General features: G+C 45.5%; 1 protein-coding gene across 2 annotated transcripts in view; it reads left to right on the forward strand.

The window, feature by feature from the left end:
* Window positions 1-13,726: 13,726 nt before the first annotated feature.
* Window positions 13,727-20,655, forward strand: part of LMO4 (LIM domain only 4) — a 16,477-nt gene continuing 9,548 nt past the window's right edge. Inside the window, exons 1-2 of one of the 2 annotated variants that reach the window (XM_075558039.1) lie at window positions 13,727-13,982; window positions 16,737-16,975. In XM_075558039.1, coding sequence (XP_075414154.1) covers window positions 16,740-16,975 — 236 coding nt within the window. In that variant the 5' untranslated portion in view covers window positions 13,727-13,982; window positions 16,737-16,739. Of the gene's footprint in view, window positions 13,983-16,433; window positions 16,550-16,736; window positions 16,976-20,655 lie in introns of those variants that run through there. The other variant, XM_075558046.1, reaches the window with a different exon arrangement.

The following is a 20,655-nucleotide window of genomic DNA, read 5'->3' on the forward strand; positions in this document are numbered from 1 at the left end:
CACTGGGTAAAAGTGCCCTGGATGACTGTAAATTTCACCCCAACCAACACCACAAAATTGTTCTATCTGAGTATGGGAACATCCTCATTTTTAAACCCTCTTAATGAAAAGATTATTAATAAATGGTTTACAGTTGATTTGTTTCTCCTTTGACAGTTCAATTAGCTAACAATGGTTTAGAACAGTAGTTCTTGACACCCGGCAGGATCATTCTTTGTTGTGGCGGCTCTCCTGTGCATTGTAGCATATTCAGCAACATCCCTGGTCTCTACCCACGAGATCCAGGGGCAGCCTACCCCCTTCTTCCACTGCCTGTGGTACAGCGACCAAAAGTGTCTCCAGACATTGTCAAATGTCCACTGGGGACAAACTCAGTGCTGGCTGGAAACCACTGACTTAGAGGCTAATGTTGCACAAAGCCGTGAAAGGAGGCCCTGTGCTCATTTCCTCGTGCGCTGGGCGGTGGAAAGCTTCTTCAACTTGCAAAGCTTCGCAGAATTTCAAGTTTGAGCTCAGCTTTGACAATCAGTTAACTTCTGTGATTCAAGTTTCCTCCATTTTAAAACGGAAGCAAGGATACCTATTGTATCAGGTCGTTAATTCGATTACCTGAGTAATTCCATGGAAAGAACCTAGCTTGGTGCCTGTCCTATCCAGGGAGGATCAAGTCATTGTTTCTTCCTTCTGAACTATAATGGGACGATCCAAGTGCAGAATTAGGAAAAGACTACTTCTGACATAGAGTCAACAGGCTCAGGTGCTAGTTGAAAGGTTGGAGTTTTCAGTCTACCTAGAAGCACCTCCAAAGATACCCCGGGCACTCCGCTTGGACAAGATCATGGGCATTGAAGATGCTGTGGGACACAGTTAGACTCTGGCAAGGCCATGAGTCAGTAACTCCATGGGAACTTGAACAGATATTTCTGACAGGGCACAATTTGTGAGGAGGGCCTTGTGAGATTAAGGGGTGGGCATGCTCTACCCAACTGCTCCGAAGCAGAAGGAAATGGAAAGCTTTTGTGAGCCACAAAAAAAAAAAAAGTAAAAAGCTTTTGTGAGCCACCAAAAATATTGTCAAAGGCACATGAACTCATCTACATAAATCTCGAAACAGAAACTATGGTCATATCCGCTTCACAATCAGACACTAAAAATACCTTGAATCCAACGAGTCTCACCTCCCCCTCTGCTATCCTGCTGGCCTAAGCCACCACCATCACTTGCCTGGTTACTGCAAGAACAGTTGATCTGCTTTCGCCCCTACTCCACTGGGTTTTCTTTTATTGTTTTTCCTCAAAACAACAGCCAGAATCATGCTTTAGAAAATGCAAATCAGATCGTCTTTCTTTTCTGCTCAGAAGCTTCCAAGAGCATTCTGTTCAATCCAGATGAAAGCCTAAGTCCTCAGTCTACCTAAGCAAATCTGAACTCTGATCTCATCCCCTCCCACAAGCGAGGCCACCTGGTCTCCTTCTGAACTGTGCTTCCTGCAATCCCTTCACGGAGCACTCCCCTGCTGCTGCCTCTGTGTGGAACTCCTGTTACCCGCTCGCTCGCTTTACTTCCTTCAGATGCCCAGCTAACTCTTCCCTGACTATAAAGACCTTCTCTGACTGCCCTTCACAAAGCTCCTCCATCACCAAGACCATCATTCTTCCTGGCCCTACTGCTCTCTCGTGCCGTGGTGTCGTGGTGGTGTTGAGTCAACCCTGACGCAGAGCAACCCCTAGTGAGAGAGCAGAACTTCCTCCCCCGCCCCCCTGGGGGGGGGGGCTTCCCAGGCTGTCAGCTGGACAGGAGCAGATTGCCATGAAGCTGCTCCGTGAGTTCACATGCTGACCTTTGGCCTATCAGCCACACAGTTAGCTTTCTGCCACCAAGGCTCCATCGATCACGCTTGACTCAACTTTTCGTCATAGCACCTATCACAGGTTAGTGTACAGCAATTTACAAACACCATGAGGGCAGGGGCTTTGCTTTCTTTTCTGCTGCATCCCCAGCACCTTGAACATGGCTGATACCTAGTAGGTGCCCAATAAATGTTTTCTTAATGAACAAATACACAGAGGATAGCAAACTTTTCAATGAGGTAAAAACAAAAACAAAGAGAACTGTGGGCCCATTGGTTTGAGCCAACTGTTGAGTATATTTTAATGTCCTAGATATACCAGACTGTTTCTTCCACTGGCCTCCTGAAAATATGTTCGTGAACTCTAGCATGTGTTAGTAACTCCTGTCTATCTAGCAAAGAAAAAGAGGAAGGTCTTCAACAAGAGGGGCTGCCACATCAAATCATTGTGAATGAGGGGACCCAAGACCCATCTGTAGGCAACTGGACATCCCCTTACAGAAGAGTCATGGGGAGGAGACGAGCCAGTCAGGGTGCAGTGTAGCAACGATGAAACATACAACTTTCCTCTAGTTCCTAAATGCTTCCCCCCCCGCCCTCCTCCCCCCTACTATCATGATCCCAAATCTACCTTACAAATCTGGTTAGACCAGAGGATGTACACTGATACAGATAGGAACCGGAAACACAGGGAATCCAGGACAGATGATCCCTTCAGGATCAGTTGTGAGAGTGGTGATACCGGGAGGGTGGAAGGAGGGTGGGTTGGAAAGGGGGAACCGATTACAAGGATCTACATATAACCTCCTCCCTGGGGGGTAGACAAAAGAAAAGTGGGTGAAGGGAGACGTCAGACAGTGTAAGCTATGACAAAATAATAATTATTTATAAATTATCAAGAGTTCATGAGGGAGGGGGGAGCAGGGAGGGAGGGGAAAAATGAGGAGCTGATACCAAGGGCTCAAGTAGAAAGCACAAGTTTTGAGAATGATGATGGCAACAAATGTATAAATGTGCTTGACACAATGGATGTATGTTTGGGTGGTGATAAGAGTTGTATGAACCCACAATAAAATGATTTAATAAAACGAAAGAGGGACTGCTACAGTGGCGGCAGCAATGGGCTCAAACATAACGTGTTTTACTCTCTTATATACAGGGTCAGTATGAATTGGAATCAACTCAATGGCACTTAACATCTGTCTATTTATCTATCTGTCTGTCTGTCTATCTATCTAATCTATCTATCCTGGATGGTGAAAATGATCAAGCTTGGCAAGTCACTGAAATGTTAGCGGTTGTGTCCACCTCAGGTGCCTTGGAAAAAAGTTTTAGAAAACATGATTCAAAAAAAACCAGACATTGGGGCCAGGCAGGGAATGGAGCATAAAGCAATGGGCTAGATGGTTGAAGGGTGTTTGCCTGGGTGTAGTGGAAGATGGTATCTACAGGAGGGCAAAAGGAAATCAGGGAGCAAGGAAGGGGGCATTTGATTAGGGATATGAAGTTGACTATCTGAAATGTAACCTCCCACCTAAATTACAATTTAAAAGATCAGACATTGAAAATTCTATGACACATATTTCTACTTTGGCATGCCCGGTGATACAATGAATGGGTGCACACAAATATCTACTGTCATTGAGTCAACTCTAGTTCATATACTTCCATGGGTCATTGATCATCCTAAAAGGTTGGAACATGGTACTTAGGATCAGGATAATAAGAAATGGATGAATAATAGGCACAAAAGGTGTAGACACCCGCCTCATTCTGGCCCTTCTACATAGGTCTACATCACCCAAGAGGTGTGCATATAGAAAGCCAATTGGATTCTTGAATCTGGAATTAACTGCCCCCCTTACCCCCATATACTGCAGAATTCTGCTTCTCAGCTGATGATCAGATCTCCCTGACATTCTATAGCCTGACATTCCATGGTTGGTTTTTGGATGACCTGTTTTGGGTGTACTCGTCTGGTGAACAATCTCTTCTCACTCGTGCAAGATTCTAAAGATTCTAGGGTTCACCTCTGGTCACATGCAATGCGGTTGACATTTGTCACCTTTTTTTCTTTCCTGCCTAGTATATGATTTCCTTCTAGAGTATTTTCTCTCTCCCAGTACCATGATTTATTTTCCAATTTTTTTTTGATATTTTCTTTTTTTTTTAATTTTAACAATTTATTGGGGCTCATACAATTCTTTTCACAGTTCATACATATACATACATCAATTGTATAAAGCACATCTGTACAGTCTTTGCCCTAATCATTTTTTTCTCTTTTCTTCTTTTACATTTTATTAGGGACTCATACAACTCTTACCACAATCCATACATATACATACATCAATTGTATAAAGCACATCCATACATTCCCTGCCCCAATCATTCTCAAGGTATTTGCTCTCCACTTAAGCCCCTTGCATCAGGTCCTCTTTTTTTCCCCCCTCCCTCCCCATTCCCCCCTCCCTCATATGTCCTTGGTAATTTATACATCGTTATTTTGTCATATCTTGCCCTATCCGGAGTCTCCCTTCCCCCCTTCTCTGCCGTCCCTCTCCCAGGGAAGAGGTCACATGTGGATCCTTGTAATCAGTTCCCCCTTTCCAACCCACTCACCCTCCACTCTCCCAGCATCGTCCCTCACACCCTTGGTCCTGAAGGTATCATCCACCCTGGATTCCCTGTACCTCCAACCCTCATATGCACCAGTGTACAGCCTCTGTCCTATCCAGCCCTGCAAGGTAGAATTCGGATCATGGTAGTTGGGGGGAGGAAGCATCCAGGATCTGGGGGAAAGCTGTGTTCTTCATCGATACTACCTCACACCCTAATTAACCCATCTCCTCTCCTAAACCCCTCTATGAGGGGATCTCCATTGGTCGACACTTGGGCCTTGGGTCTCCACTCTGCACTTCCCCCTTCATTTAATATGATATATATATATATATATATATATATATATATACATACATACACATACATATATACATATACACATACATACACACACTTATATCTTTTTTTTTTTTTGCATGATGCCTTATACCTGGTCCCTTGGGCACCTCGTGATCGCACTGGCCGGTGTGCTTCTTCCATGTGGGCTTATTTGCTTCTGAGCTAGATGGCCGCTTGTTCACCTTCAAGCCTTTAAGACCCCAGACACTATCTCTTTTGATAGCCGGGCACCATCAGCTTTCTTCACCACATTTGCTTATGCACCCATTTGTCTTCAGCGATCCTATCATGGAGGTGTGTAGTCAATGATATGATTTTTTTGTTCTTTGATGCCTGGTAACTGATCCCTTTGGGACCACTCGATCACACAGGCTGGTGTGTTCTTCCATGTGGACTTTGTTGCTTCTGAGCTAGATGGCCGCTTGTTTATCTTCAAGCCTTTAAGACCCCAGTCACTATCTCTTTTGATAGCCGGGTACCATCAGCTTTCTTCACCACATTTACTTGTTCACCCACTTTGGCTCCAGTCGTTGTGTTGGGAGAGTGAGCATCATAGAGTTCCAATTTAATAAAAGAAGGTATTCATGCATTGAGGGAGTGTTTGAGTAGAGGCCCAAGGTCCTTCCGCCACCTTAATACTTGACCTATAAATATAGACACATAGATCTATTTCCCCATCCTCCTATATATATTTGCATGTACATGTCTTTGTCTAGACCTCCATGAATGCCCTTTGACTCCTAGCTCTTTCCTCCATCTCCCTTGACTTTCCTCCTGCCCTACTACCATGCTTCATCGCCACCTGGGCTAGAGTATACCTCTTCTCTAAGCAACCTTACCCTTGATCATTTCCCACCAGGCCTGCTACTCCCCCTTCTCTACCATTTGGGGTCCCATGTTTTTCCCTTGTCCGGGATGTACATGGTAGACAATGGTGGAGGAGGTGGGGAAAGGAAAACAAAAGGATGAATACAAGGAAGAAAAGGGTAGTGGGGTCAAGGGGCATTAATCCACCCAAGGGGAGGGTATTGTTTATATCTCCACAGGGAAAGTGGGACCAGACTTATTTTCCAATTTTTTTATCCCCTTAAATGGAAATGTAGTACCCTTTAAGTATTAACTCTCAGTTTCTATCCACCACCCCAGACCTCCCCCCACCGCGGCTGCTGGTAATCACTAGTAAACTGTAGTGTGGAACCTCTTTTTAAAAGACTCACAGATTAGGCCAGGGTCACCTGCCATCGAGGGGACAGGATTACACAGGTGTGCACACTAGGGGACGAGAACCTTGGCGTCATCTTTCAATTCTGACTGCCACAGCACTGCATCAGGGTATGTAGGGTGAATGGTACTTGGCACTCAGTTATCAAGCAGAGTCAAAGATGAGTCCAGCAGTTGGTTACCAGTAACCATCACTCATGAATAGAGTTTCACCCTGTAGGTCTTCCCTGAAGCTTGCTGGAGGGCAATGTCCTGGGGGCGGGGGGGGGGGCCTGTGGGGACTTGGAAGAGCGCTGGTGGCATCGTGGGTTACATATTGGGTTCCTAATCGCAAGGCCAGCAGTTTGAAGCCACTAGCTGTTCTGTGAGGGAAAGACGGGTCCTTCTACTCCCATGAGCATCTATGGTCTCAGAAACCGCCGGGGCAGTTCTCTGTCCCACAGAGTTGCTAGGGGTCAGAATAGACTCAATAACAGGAAGTTTCATTTGGAATTTTGGTGGGGCTGTAAACAATCCTTCTAATATGATGGCTGATGTTAAGTTAATGCATTTTCTCGCCCCCTCCCTCCCCAGAGGCACTTTAATCTGTGCGATTTTGGTGTTTGTCTCTTTAAGTAGCCCAGCCTTTAGAAGCTGCCTTCTAATTGGAAGAATCACACAACAAATCTGTTTCTGTAGTCAGAAAGAATGTACTCTCCACTCCTGGGGATAAGAGCCAATGCCATCCTGCCACCCCACATCCATCAGGAAAAAGAATCTTTCTCCACCAGCCGTTCGGCAAAATTGAAATAAAGTAATTGTAACACAACAGTGTCATAGGATGCATGGCACCTGCTTTCAACATAAATCTCCTGGCTTTGTCTTCCTCTTTATTCTCAATAAATGTTCCAGTATTATTGCCACTGCATTAATCTAGCAGCAGGAAACCATTATCCTATGACAACAGTCTTCCCATTAACATTATCTTTTAATTTTAAGATTGTTTAGATGACTGCTAGAAGCTACTAAATTATGATAAAATGAAGAAAGAATTATTTTCTCTGAGCCAAGTGTTCAGTCCAGTTACCCACCCTCAACTCGACTGCTCTAACAAGCAGAGACAGCAAGATTTCATAGCAGATTCCTAAACACTACTTCGGTAGAAGCTGAAATTTATAGAAATCTAGACATGCATTAAATGCCAGTCAATAGCTATTAAAATTTCAATTATTATTTAGTATTATTTGATATATTACATGATGCAGAGTAAGAGCTGAAAATACTAGCTAATTTTTTAAAGCAATTGTGGTAAATAAAACAATAATACAATAATAATGATAAGAAAGTCAGTAAAGAGAGAAAGGAAACATTTGGCTAGTTTAGTTTACCCTGAAAACAATTGCAATCAGAGGATAGAGAAAAAAGAGAGACAACAGAAATTAAATCTACAATTTAAAGGGAAGCTGTGATTGCTGGTTATGATGATTTAATGTTCTGATAAGTCAGCTTTAAAGCAATAAAATAGTATTTGTAATTTTACATAAAATCTAAACTCTTCCTCCAAACAACAACTAACTTCCATACTCTATATTAATTTAAAAGGGTCTTTTCTTCCATGAGCTATTCCTTAATACTTCAAGACAGTCTTCCAAAATCTTTTGCTACACTTTTTGTTCCATTTTCCTCTGCTGCGGTGGTCTCAGGACCTTGGTCTATTTCTCAGAGGCAGAGGATGGTACAACCACAAATGGAAAATGATATTTAAATAATGATTAGAGGAGCGATACACTCAATTGCCTAGATCTGTGATGCCTCACTCCATGGGTAAACCACACAGAAGAAAATTAATGGAAACTGGGCTATCGTTTCAATAGACATCATACGAGGGTAAAAAAAATGCTTAAGTTGTGAATGTGCCCATATTGTTAATGTAGTTCAAGTAGGCCATCAATATGTGTCCTCTTTACTGATAGGTGCAAAGTAGGTAGTGGGAGATCAATCAAAGCCCCCTTCCATAAATTACCATGACTTCTAGAAATGATCAGAACTTCCACTGGAGTGTCATATGTAGTCTTCCCAGAAATGAGTTATAGTCAATAATTCATTCCCTGACTGAGCTGATAACAGGCAGATATTCTAATAATGTGCTAGGATTTACTACTGGACACTAGCAGTAAGCAGGAATTTCAATGCCCGCTAAATGTTATCTCAGTGGAGAAAAGCAATAAAAACAGGGCGGAGAGAGGCATCTGGGTACAATGCTGGGAAGTTTTAACCCTCTAATTAGTACTAGTATATATAAAGGTAGCGTTGTTTAAATTTTCTTTCTTTCTTTGAAGCAAATTGTTTCCAGAGTTTTGTTCCAAAATGACTTCTCCTGGGCTTATTGTCAGAGAGCACACAGATGGCTCTGGAAAAAAAAATGCTGAGAAGAAAGTCTATTTTATTCTTCTCCAAATCTGAAAATGGCTTTACTTGAATAGTTTCCTCCTTTAAAGAAAAGTTTAAAAAAATTATCATCTTAGATGAAGGGTCTTAAATATATTTTCAGTGATTTCTTATCATACAGAGAAATCGACAAATTTGCTTTCTCTGTCAGAATGTTCTGAAGCTAGAAAAGAAGTGGTGATTCATCAAAAACAATTTTATTATAAAATTTGATTTATGCTGAGAAATATAAATGATGACGTTATAATGTGTACCTCTGCGTGGAGGGAGCACATTTTAGTCAATTGAGTTATCCAATTTTATTAGTTAAAAAAATCCATATCTGGTTGTTCTTTTTATTCTAAAAAATTTATGGCACTGTATTGAGTAGAAATCGGTGTTTTTCATGTCAATAGACAGCTTATGGATTGCCTGTCTCTAACCCACTAGGACCCATCATTAAATCAGATGAATAAATATTACCACACTTTCATAAACTTTTGGGTGACCAAATATAAATAAGTATAATCATTTAAGATACTACATTTTATCACACATTTACACATGGAAAAAGCTTAATATATCAAGACTATAATTTCAAATGCCACCAATGAAAACAATTATGATCTGGACGCTTGAAATATCAGAATGATTAACGAAGAACAGTTATAGGAACCTAAGTGTAAATCAATCATGCCTTAGTTCCTCCACGGATAAATGCTTTCCCACTGTCCACAGAGGAAAAGTAACAAAGGTTAAGAAGCATTGCTATTTTTATTGGATTTATAATTTTAACATATATTCATAGTCATAACCACCTCACATATAGACAAATGGCCTAGCCATTTGTAACTATCACACAATTAAACTTACCCACGCAAAGGTTTACCTTGACTTTAATAGGCATTGCCTGTCGATCCACTTGGCCATTTAGAAGACCCTAATGAACATGTAATAGACTCATGCATATTGTCTCAGGATTTGGTTGCCATGATATAAAGAGAATATCACTTGCATTTAACGCTATTGTGAGTATTTAATACTTTTTACCTTAGATCTAGAAGTAAAAAGTAATGAATGAGCCAAATATTTTTCCTAATATGTCATCACTAATCAGATATCAAGATATACTTATAGTTTTGAGGCAGACTTCGGGATTTTTAACGTGTTGTTTCCACACTGATAAATTTTACTTTATCAGTGTAGAAATTTTACTACTTATTTTTCTGCCGTGGTTATACAGATGGTTTGAGTATTTCTGGTAAAATGCTGTCACAGATGTTTTCTTCTCTCCCGACATCTTTTATTTTGCTTTCTGCAGCATCTCAAGGTATTTCATATATCCTAACCAAATAGAATCCGTAGAAGCAAAATCTACATCTTAAATTATTTTCCCAATCACAGTAATATCAGTGGTCTTTTATTTTCTTCAGTGATCTTTCAATTATTTTATTGCAATAAAATCAACTTCTTCATTAAGCTTTTATATTACCCTTTATAAAATGGATTAGGCTAGAACTTCCCAAATACTGATTAACATAATTTGGTGGGGGCATACACCAGATCTAATTATTTAGATTAGTTAAATAAATCAATAGAGAGATAAATAATTAGGCTATCATAGGAAATATTAAATGAAATATTTATGAGATTTTTGGAATTATAACAGGAAAAAGTAAAAATATCAATCCTTAAAGACAAGAGATGCTTCTTTAAAATATGGTCTTTTAGAAATGTTGAATTTTATACAAACTTCTATTTTTAAATGCCATGGTATTCTCCCCAATTCTCCCTACACCCACACCCTCCCAGCAGCAAGAATAAAAGCAATAACACAAACAGCTCTATAGGACCTTACCTCCTCCTCTGGTTTTCTTATTACCACCTCTTGGCTAGTGGGTTATTTGGGGTCCTGATTGTCAGTCTTCCTGGTGGAAACCACCAGCTGCTCCCCTGGAGAAAGATGGGGCTTGATGCTACCATAAAGAGTTACAGTCTCAGAAATAATATTATGGTATAAAGTAAAATTTCTTTAATCAAAATAATAATGTCTATTTTTGCCCACCATTTCGAGAAGCCTCTGCTGATATCATCCATCCATCACTCAAGCAGGCATTTTCAAAGCATAAATCTTGCTAGTCAGATTAGAAAACGCGCGCGCGCGCCAAAACTATTGTCATCAAGTTGATTCCGACTCAATGTAACCTTTCAAGGCTGTAAGGCTGTCACCCTTACCCAGTAGACTTCCACCCCTTTTCCCTTGAGCAACTGGTTGGTTCGAAAGGTCAGCCTTTCACTGAACAATCGAGCGCTTTAGCCATCGCACCACCAGAACTGCTCAATGTAAAGACTGCAGAAATAAAGACGACCCAGAGGTGGCGCTGTGGTTAAAGTACACCTGAATTTTGATTACAGTGAATCTATTTACCAGCTACCTTGTAGCAGAGAAAGTGTTAGCCATGATCACTTTTCGATTTCTATAACCACAACGTCAGCAAAGAGAGCTTTCTGGCACAGCCTCCCACCCGCTTCCACTCAACACGTGTAAAGACATCACTCCACAAACAATCTGAGACAAAACACTGACTTCATGCCGAAGCGCAGGAGGCCCCTTCTAAACTCCATTCAAAGTTGTAGCCAGCATTTTTTTCTTTTCCGTCCACAAAATGTACCTGGAAGCCGTGGGCAATGACTTACGAATACATGACCACAACCTTAATTATATTTCTAGCGTTCTTTTTTTTCTCTCCTATAGTTCCATTTTGAAATTAAAATTTCACTTTAGTCTATGTACTGCAAGAAATAACTAAAGCGCCACTATTCATTACAGAGCCATGTATTCTATTTAAGAAAATAATTCTTAAAAGTGAACAAAAAATACATCAGACCATTTGATGTAATTCTCTCACTTTATAGATGAGAAAATTAAGGCCCGCTGAGGGAAATTTACTTACACATTACAAATCATAACTTAATTGTAACCCACCAAGAGCTGTGTCATCTCATTTTGATTATTATAAATCATTAACAAATGGGAAACTGAAGCAGGGAATTAAAATTTTCGTACTATTTGTCTATGGGGTTCCTTTCTTCATTTGGTGTAATTGAGTTTTCTTGACTAACCTTCAAGGAACATTACATCCTTTTAGGTTGGCGAATTTTAATCACACGCATCTAAAGCTGTGCTCTGTAAGGAAATTTTAATTGCTATTATTGTTTTAATGATTTAAAGTGTTTCTCATACATGCACAAGGTGAATTGATCTTAAAAATGCAATTTGAAATTCCAATCAATGAAATGAAGTCCTTTCCTTTCAAGGTGCTAGGATGAAAGAAATGAATATTCTAATTGGCATTTAAAACATTCTCCGCTTGCTGTCCAGGCAATGATCATTCATTCTTGTGCAGCTTTATTTTGGATGGTTTGAAAGACAGAAATCCTCCAGACACTGAAATCATCGGTGTCGAACATCTGCAATGCCTAGCCAGAGAAAGGCTCCTTTCCTCAAGCTGGTTGTACTATGTACAATACAAATATGACAACATGTCCCACAAGGCTGTTTTTACTTCATTGACACTTATCACAAGGGTGTTGCACTTTCATATTACTTTCCACCAGAAAAAAATCTCTGGAATTTACTAATAATTATTAAACCCAAAAGTATCTTCAGGTTTGAGCTTTATTCAACTTATTTGGCAACATTGGTAAAGTTGGATGGTTAAGTATTCAAGCATGTAGGCTGAGCTTCTGTCCTAGAAAGAGACTCTGAAACTAACACCCTAAAAGCATTCCTCCAAACTTGATTTATACTACGAGTGACATTTCTTACTCTGCTGAGCCCCTGAAATTACAATTACCTTCCTGGCTTCTGGGGAGTTTATGAGAAATTTGGCCTCTCCTCCTCCAGGGCAGGATGGTGGCTGGAGCAATTGCTTTTGTCTCTCAAATTTTCTTCAGCTTTGAAAATAAGGGTGTGATCTGCTTGCCACCAGCAATTAACAAACATGTCTGAAATGTCTACTTACTTAGTGTAGCGGGGTGGGGGGTGGGGGTGGGGAGTGGGCTGAAAGAACAGGATTTCGGTAGTAAAGACTTTTTCCTAATTTTTACTCTGTTAACAGAACTTCCAAAACCAGTCTTGTGTGTGCGTGTGCGTGTGCGTGTGCGTGTGCGAGAGAGAGAGAGAGAGAGAGAGAGAGAGAGAGAGAGAGAGAGAGAGAGAGAGAGAGAGAGAGAGAGAGAGAGAGAGAGAGAGAGAGAGAGAGAGAGAGAGAGAAAGAGAGAGAAAGAGAGAGAAAGAGAAAAAATATCTCCACCTTCCCAAGGTTTCAAGACTTTTATTCCCAAACAGGAAAGGGCCCGTTCTTGGGAAAGATGTCAAGGAAGTTTCCCAAGCGCCTCTTCTCCGAGCGAGGGGAGGGCTATTCCCGGGGGGCGGGAGGGGAGTGTCCACGAGTCCCCGGGGCGTCGCGCGGGCAGGTGCGGATGCTCGGCCACTCCGCTGCCCCCTCGAGCCGCGTGGACCGCTCGGGCAGGGCGCCGCGCGCCGGGCACCCCGTCCCTGCTCCCCGCCGGGTTCCGGCCCGGGCTTTCTCGCTCCCCCGCCCCAGTCTCGTTTCGGTCCTCCCTTTGTCCTTCCCCGGATTGGCAGGTTTTATTATTCCGCCTGAACAACCCGGCCGCCCAGTGGCTGAGGGCCGCTGACGTCGGCGGCCGAGCCGGGGAGTAGTTGGGATTCGGCTCTGTCAGTAACACATGTGTAAGAGCCGCGGAGGGAGCGAGCGAGCCGGCTAGAGGCCAGCGCCGCCGCCGCCTCCTCCTCCTCCGCCTGCTCGGACCCGGGCAGCAGCAGCAGCAGCAGCAGCAGCAGCAGCAGCAGCAGCAGCGCCGGCCGCGGCGCGGGCTTCGGCACAGCGGCTCCCGGCCGACCGCGGCCCCGCGAACTCCCCGGCGCGCCCGGCCCCCGGCCTGCGCGCGGGAGCCGTGTCGGCGGCTGCCTCCCGGCCGGAGGGGCAGGAAGCGCCGGAGCCGCCGCCGCCGGACCCGAGCGAGCGGGCGAGCGCGCGAGGGAGCGCGCGGGCGGGAGGCAGGCGGCGGCGGAGGAGGAGCCGCGGGAGGCGCGCGGGCGCGGCGCGGGCGGGGCGGGGGCCGGGGCCGCCGGGCGGGGGCCTGTACAAAGTGAAGCCACATTGCCAAACTTGCAGCGGCGATTGCAGCAGTTGCTGCCGCCGCGCCGCGCGGGCCCCGGGCGCCTGCAGCTGCTCGCGCGGAGGCGGAGAAGGACGACGACCGCGGCGGGCACTTCTGCTCCCGGCCGCCTGCCACTTCCGAGGGGCCCCCCAGCCGCCCGCGTCAGAGCCACGCTGGGTTGGGTTTTTTCAAATAAAGAGCAACCCGCAGCCCCCTCCTCCCCTTTCCTGCCTCGGCGAGAACTCCCCCCTGCCAGCCCCGCCGGCCGAGGCGCCCCTGCCCGGCAAGAAGAGCGGCTCCGCTCGCCTGGCGCCGCCGCCGCCTCTCTCAATATTGCAATATAGGGGAGAAGCAGGTAAGCGGGCGCCTGGGCAGTCGCGGGCAGGGAGGGCAGGGGCTGCTCCGCACCGGGTCGGTTTGCTTTGGCTTCCTTCCCCTGCCCGTCCCAAATTGCAAGTAAACAATACGCCGGCGCAGAGAATGCGAGTCTGAAACTGCCTGCCGAGGCCGGCCTGCGAGCGGGCACCGAGGGCAGCTCCGGGCCGCCGGCTTTGTAGCGGTTCCTGCTACAAAAGGGCTCCTCTTGGAGATGGGGCCGGTGGGGCTCGTGGAAAGGTGGGAGGCGATTCCAGTTCCAAAGGGGCTCCTCGGGAGGGGCTTAGATGAGCGTTGAAGTGTAAAAAGTAGTGAGGTGGGGGGTATCGTCATGGCACCCCCCCCCCGTTCCTAGTAAACACTGATTTTGAAACAGTGGCAGGAAAGATACAAGTGAGCAAGATTCGGTATTGCTGAGTCTCTTTAAAAATTCCTCTTGGCTTACAAGTCTTTTGTTCCAATCCAGGAGAAATCCGGTGAATCACCTAATTAAAATCAAGACATGAATTAAGCATCCATTTTTGTACTACAAATTGCCAGCGCTACGTTTGTCCCTCCCTTGGTCTCCATTAAAAAACACCAGAGACGTTGTTAAAGGGGGGCAGATTTTTGCCTCTAGCTGCCAGTTCTGCTTTCTATTTCACCGACTATCCCAGGACCTAAATTGCTTGGCTATGTAATTACTAGAGTATAAGCCTATTTAACTTAAAAGCTTTCCTTTTTTTTTTTTCCAACTCTAAATGAAACTTGATGAGGGCCCGTCCTTAGTTATCAGGGGAGTCAGTTTCTGGTCAGGCCTCTTGATTCATCTCTTTTAGATTTAATCAGCATTAAGGTATTGCTTGTCCTTAAGAGCTTTAGCTAATGGGGTTACTGGATGCTTTTCTCAGTGTAATGTTTCCTTTTCAAAAAAATACACACACACATATATATGTATTTACCTCTCACCGAAGATGGAGGGGGCTGGGAACAGCTTGGACTCTCCTCTCTCCCCCCCCCCTTTAAAAAGGAATTTGGAGCGATTAAAACGTTGAGGGAAACAGTTTAAAGACCTAGGGCAGGAAATGCAGATTCATTTGGGTTAGGGCTGAAATTGTAACAAAAAGCAATTCCTCGAGTAAATGCATCAGATAAATCAATTTACATAAAGGTATGATGCATTCGGATAAATGCAATGCTAATGGGTTTTAGAGTGGCCCTGTTTCCAAAGTCTCGGGGTTTTGTTACAGCTTAATTGGTGCAGTTCTTATTCTGGTTTATTGTGCGGTCACTCGGACACACGTTCCGGGACTCTTTCGGAGGAAATGTGTTTAAAATCGGCCTATTTAAGGCACCCGAGTCCTTGTTTCGTTCCTTTCCCATCTTTTTTTAAAATCTGCTGCGCCAAGTTGGGCCAGGGACAGGCAAAGTTCTCCCTCACTCTTCTGAGTATCAGCTGAACGTCTTGAGCAGATAGCTGGGAGTCGGGGGGAGCCCACACTCTCGCCTTGCAGAGGACAAAGACAAAACCGGCTGCTTAATTGGCAGTAAATAACTTGATCTTTTTATAGAATAAGTGACTGGAGGAACACTTGGACTTTGTTGGACTCAGGATTGGATGCAACACATTAATCGGTTTAGCCTAAGCTTTATAAATTGATTCTTCTATCATACCTAGTTGCTTCTCCTGTGGCATTCATTAGGAAGAGTGGGGCATTTTTAAAAGCAGTTTTGGTGACAGCAGGACTAGCTTGAATTTAACTTTTCGCATCCCTTAAGAGTGGCTTTTAGCATACTATCTGTGCCGCCCCCCCCCTCTTTTTCTTTATTTCTTTTTTGGAGGAACCAGGCTTTAGCATTTAAGTTGCTGATCAAGGGCAGATTAGGGAGCCCAAAGTGGAGAGTGTTTGTATAGGAAGTTAACAGGCATCCTGAAGTTCAATGATCTATTATTCCTGCCTGTGTCCTGAAAACCCAGAGAAAACACTCATTGATCTTCAAAATGAAATGAGATTTGGAACAATAATGGGAGATGGCGGTCACCACAATGGCATGTGAAAGGTGCTGCTTAAAATACGAAAAACCAGTTTCGCAACTTTGCGCACCGCATTCCCCCTCCCGCCCCTCGCCTCCCCTCCTACCTCCGCGCTCTCCATCGCCCCTCGCGGGTCCCTCCCTCCCGCCTTCCCTTTCGGAACACGCAGCGCCGTCCCACTTGTGCATTGCAGCTGCGCTTCCCCGGGCGGGCCGAGCTCCGACGGGGACGGGGCTCCGGCCGCGCCGCCGCCTCCAGCTCCCCTCGGCTGGCGCTCGGGGCCCGGCCGGGGCGGGCTGGGCGCGGCCGTGGGTGGGATTGACCCTCATTTGCTGGGGCGGCGGCGGCGGCGGCGGGCGAGGGGAGGGGAGGGGGCGGTGGGCGGAGACGGGCGCGGGGGAGGCGCCGAGGGGTGGAGCGCGCTCCCAGCCTCGCTCTGGGAGTTTTGACAGTACCGACGCTGGGATTGTCAGCGGCGGCGAGTGCTGGAAAGTTGAGAGCAGCTCGTGGCCCCAGAACAAAGCTCGAGAAAAGTAAACAGGCGGCTGCTGCCGGCGAGCCTCCCCGCTTTCCTCTGCCCCTCACCCTCTTTCCTGCCCGGACCCTGATCCTTTCCATCCGCGCCAGGCAGGAGGAGCGGGCGTGCTCTCTCTCCTGGCGCTAACTAACTTACGCTGCCCCCTGTTTTGTCTCTCCCGGCCCCCTTCCCGCCCTCCGCAGACCATGGTGAATCCGGGCAGCAGCTCGCAGCCGCCCCCGGTGACGGCCGGCTCCCTCTCCTGGAAGCGGTGCGCAGGCTGCGGGGGCAAGATCGCCGACCGCTTTCTGCTCTATGCCATGGACAGCTACTGGCACAGCCGGTGCCTCAAGTGCTCCTGCTGCCAGGCACAGCTGGGCGATATCGGCACGTCGTGTTACACCAAGAGCGGCATGATCCTTTGCAGGAATGACTACATTAGGTAAGACTTGGCTGCCTTTACTCCAAGATGGCCCAACAGAGCCACCAGTGGCTTCGTCCAAAGGCCCCCAACCCTTACAAGGCAAGGATGGGTGGGTGCCATAGTGAATTGGAGGCCGAATCGAAGAGTTCAAGGGCATGCCATGCCAAGTGAAAACTATGGGTCTGGAGGGCTGGGGTGCTAGATTAGATTTGCAAAGATGTGTCGAGATGGAGCGCTGTCCGGCCCCACATTTTAATTGGTCAACCCCCAATTTTTCAAAAAGGACCTTCAGCTAAAAATAAACATCTCCAGTGGGAGTTAAGACTGCGCTCTTAAAAGCAAGATAGATACCCACAGAGAAACTTGGAGACAAAAGGTTGACTTAAAAATAAAAGTGTAGTTAGTGTGAAATGATTTGCCCGTGGTGATGGCTAATTATGATATTTACATAAGCACCTCTTAAACTTTTTTGAGTGGAAAGCTATGACTCATTCTTCGTACACCTTGTGAAAAATGCTGATTACCCATTAGTTTAAAGACTTCTAATCCCCGAGAAAAAAAGTAAAAAATTAAAAAATATAAAACCCAAACCACAAAGAACCTTAACAGTAATGTTTCTTCATAATGTTACTTAGAGGCTTGGAATGCTCAGTGTTAGTGTGTGGTTTGCAATGTGGAATCGGTTTTTTTAACTGAGGAATGTTCAGGTTTTTGGTTTTGTTGTTTGTGCCCTTGTCTTCCTAAAGAGGTTCAGAAAAAAACCTATAGAATTATCCTAATCTTGCATCTTACAACAATGTATAGGAACATTCATATGTGCATGTGAGCAGTCTTTTCCAACAAGTTTCGGTGCAATTAATGGAAAGAATTCCGGAGGTCAGGTGCCTATAGGATCTTTTCAGGTGAACTCAAGCTACTTAAACTCATTAATTTGAAAGGAGGCATTTGAAGGATTACACATTTAATTTGAGTAAATGGTTTGATAGACTGATGCACATGAATGCTTCTAGGAGGTGTTCTGTTTCAACATACAGTAATTAAAAAAAAAAAAAGCAACACCACACACACATCGTTGATACTAGAGAGCTGCACACTTTTTAAGAATTGCATTCTATTTAAATTTCTGCCCAAAGTAGTTTTCTTAAAATGATAAGTAGAAGAAAAAAATACTCTTCAGTGTCGGTGAACCCGTGGACTAGATATTTTGTTCTAAGGTTAGCTCCATTCTGATTTCTGCTTTGTACATGATGCTGCAAAAGATTCCGTACAATTCAGACTATGGTTATGCTCTAGCCCAGTGGTATGTGGAAGAAGATGGAGTAAAATCACCTTTGCTTATTTGGATAGGTGTCTAATCTGCTGGCATCCTCAGTCAGCAAAGTAGAAGAAAATACGGGACAGGAGCACATCTTATTTTTATTTAAATGAAGATGGCATCATTAATTCCACTAAGTGTTCCTTTAGAAGTAAATGTTGGAAAATCAGCAGGCACAAGGGTGTAATACTTTCTGGTCCTTGGAAGCAGTGCCATGAGCTTTTGACAGTGCTGTAATTAAAAGGAAGAAAACGGTGGTAAGATAGAGTGGTTTGTAGTGGAAAAACTGATAGAGCTGTTCAGATTTTGTGAATGGTGGTACAGATTCCAAGTGCCTTCAGAAAACCTTCGCTTCTGATTACCACTAATTAAAAGGAAGATGGGTCCACTTGCATTCCCTTGGAGACAAGTTTAGGCTAGTAGTTTCCTGTCATTCTCTTGTCTATTCGGAGGCCAAATACAAATGCCCATTTTATGTATATTCTCATGGGTACCTGGACTGAGTCTTAATTAATCAGAGCCATGTCTTCACTTTCATTCCTTCTTGCCTCAGAATCTCGGTACCTGAGCTACGCTTGCTCTTGAATTAGATGCAACACTGAGAACCTTGGGTCCGATACAGATCTGTGTTCTAGAAGTTCAGTAGCAAATTTGTTGGAATAAACTGCTCACTGCTTACCAACCAGCCCCCAATTTAGAGATCTCTGTAGTGTTCATTCAGTGTTTACCCTGCTCATCCAGATGAGAGAGAGAGAGGGACCACCTGCGTGTTTTTTTCTGGTACCCCTCCCCAGTTCCCCCCCAAGTCTGGTTGGAGGAGCTTCCAGTTCTCCTAGAGCAGACCACTGAAGAGTGTAATCCGCTTGGTGGCCGCCAGGTGAACGGGACCCTTCAGCCCGGCTGGGACCAGAGGTGATTAATAAGGGGTTTTAAAACTGCCTGACTTTGGGGTTTCCTTTTTTTGTCTGTTTTTCAAACCACTATTTGACTAAAAGGTTAGTGGAGAGTGAGAGAAGCCGGCCTGAGGTAGGGGGCTTTTCCCTAGCCCCCTCCTTTCTCTGGCCATGTGTCCACAGGGCAGAGCTGGGCTTCGGTCTCCTCTCCCTCCAAGATTCCAGATAAAGCGTCTGCCTTGCTGCAGCGAATCAGCACAATTAAAAGCTTTAATTAGTGGCTCCTCCATTTTCTTAGTTCTGATGGGCTTTATCTAATGAGATCTGGTCTCTGGCTTAGATCTGCTCCGAATGACGTGTCCGCAATGAATGGGAGCTGCGTCGCAAACAAAACATTTAATTAACAAAATTGGCCTCTAAGAGAGGGAGGGAAACGGCTGGGGTGGGGGGAATGGAAAGGAAGGGGAGGGCGGATCTTAAAGGGCCAACGCCTGCCTAGCCCCCATGGCCACCTCAGCCTTGCAAAAGGCGAAGCTCTTTGAAATCGCCACCCCCTAGCCCCTCGCTCTCCCAACTGCCCAGCCCTAAGTTGCTCCTTCCTCATCCTCCTTCCTCCACCCCCACCCCGGGCCCGAAGACTGGCGCGGAAAGTGCCGCCCGAGGAGGAAGTTCTGCGATGGACGGGTGGGGCTCCGGGCCCGGGCAGGGCGCGGAAGGGAGCCGGAAGCCCGCTGGCGGCCCTCCGAGCTCGTCCTCGCTGGGCAGGCCGGACCGGGCGGCCCGGGCGACTGCGCGCTGGCCGGCCGGTGTCGGGCCGCGCGGGGGCGAGCGCAGGCGGGAGGCGGGCCGGCGGGGCTCGCTTTGCTTGCTGTCCGCGGGCTGCGCTCGAGCGGTTCACGTGGCGCCCGCGGGCCAGGGCGGGGGCTAGCGGGGTGTTTGGGGAGGGGGTGGTGGTAGGAATGGAGACGCCGCCAGGCAGCGAGTTCATTTCCCTGATAATCAACAGCAAGCTGCTATATTCAGAGAATGCTGTCCCTTTAATTGAACAGGCTAGGTAATTAAATGGCACTTTTCCAATAGGACGTGCTAGGTAAATCTAATAGTTGGTTATTTAATATCACTTTGAAGTCTGCCCACTCAAGCACAATGACAGCACAGGAGCATGTGAACTATTACTAGGAGAGAAAAAAACCCAGGATCTCAAAAATTAATTAAATCGCATGCAATTTAGGGGGAACGTTTATCTTGATTTGTCATAACAGAATTAATTCAAGGCCTCCAATTCACTTGGGGGCAGATCTGTTACTCTGAATTAACCAAGCGTAATTTGGCTGATTTTTTTTTTCTTTTTCCTTTCCCTCCCCTCTCTAATGCAGCAGTTGCAATTATGCACAGCCCCCTCTTAAGTATCAATAGCTTCTGGTGCTTTTAAGGTGCTTGGTCTCTAGTTATTCCGAAGTACCTTTAATGGACTTGGCTCCAGGCATAAT

This window comes from Tenrec ecaudatus, chromosome 1, assembly GCF_050624435.1.
Source record: "Tenrec ecaudatus isolate mTenEca1 chromosome 1, mTenEca1.hap1, whole genome shotgun sequence".
Taxonomy (NCBI): domain Eukaryota; kingdom Metazoa; phylum Chordata; class Mammalia; order Afrosoricida; family Tenrecidae; genus Tenrec; species Tenrec ecaudatus.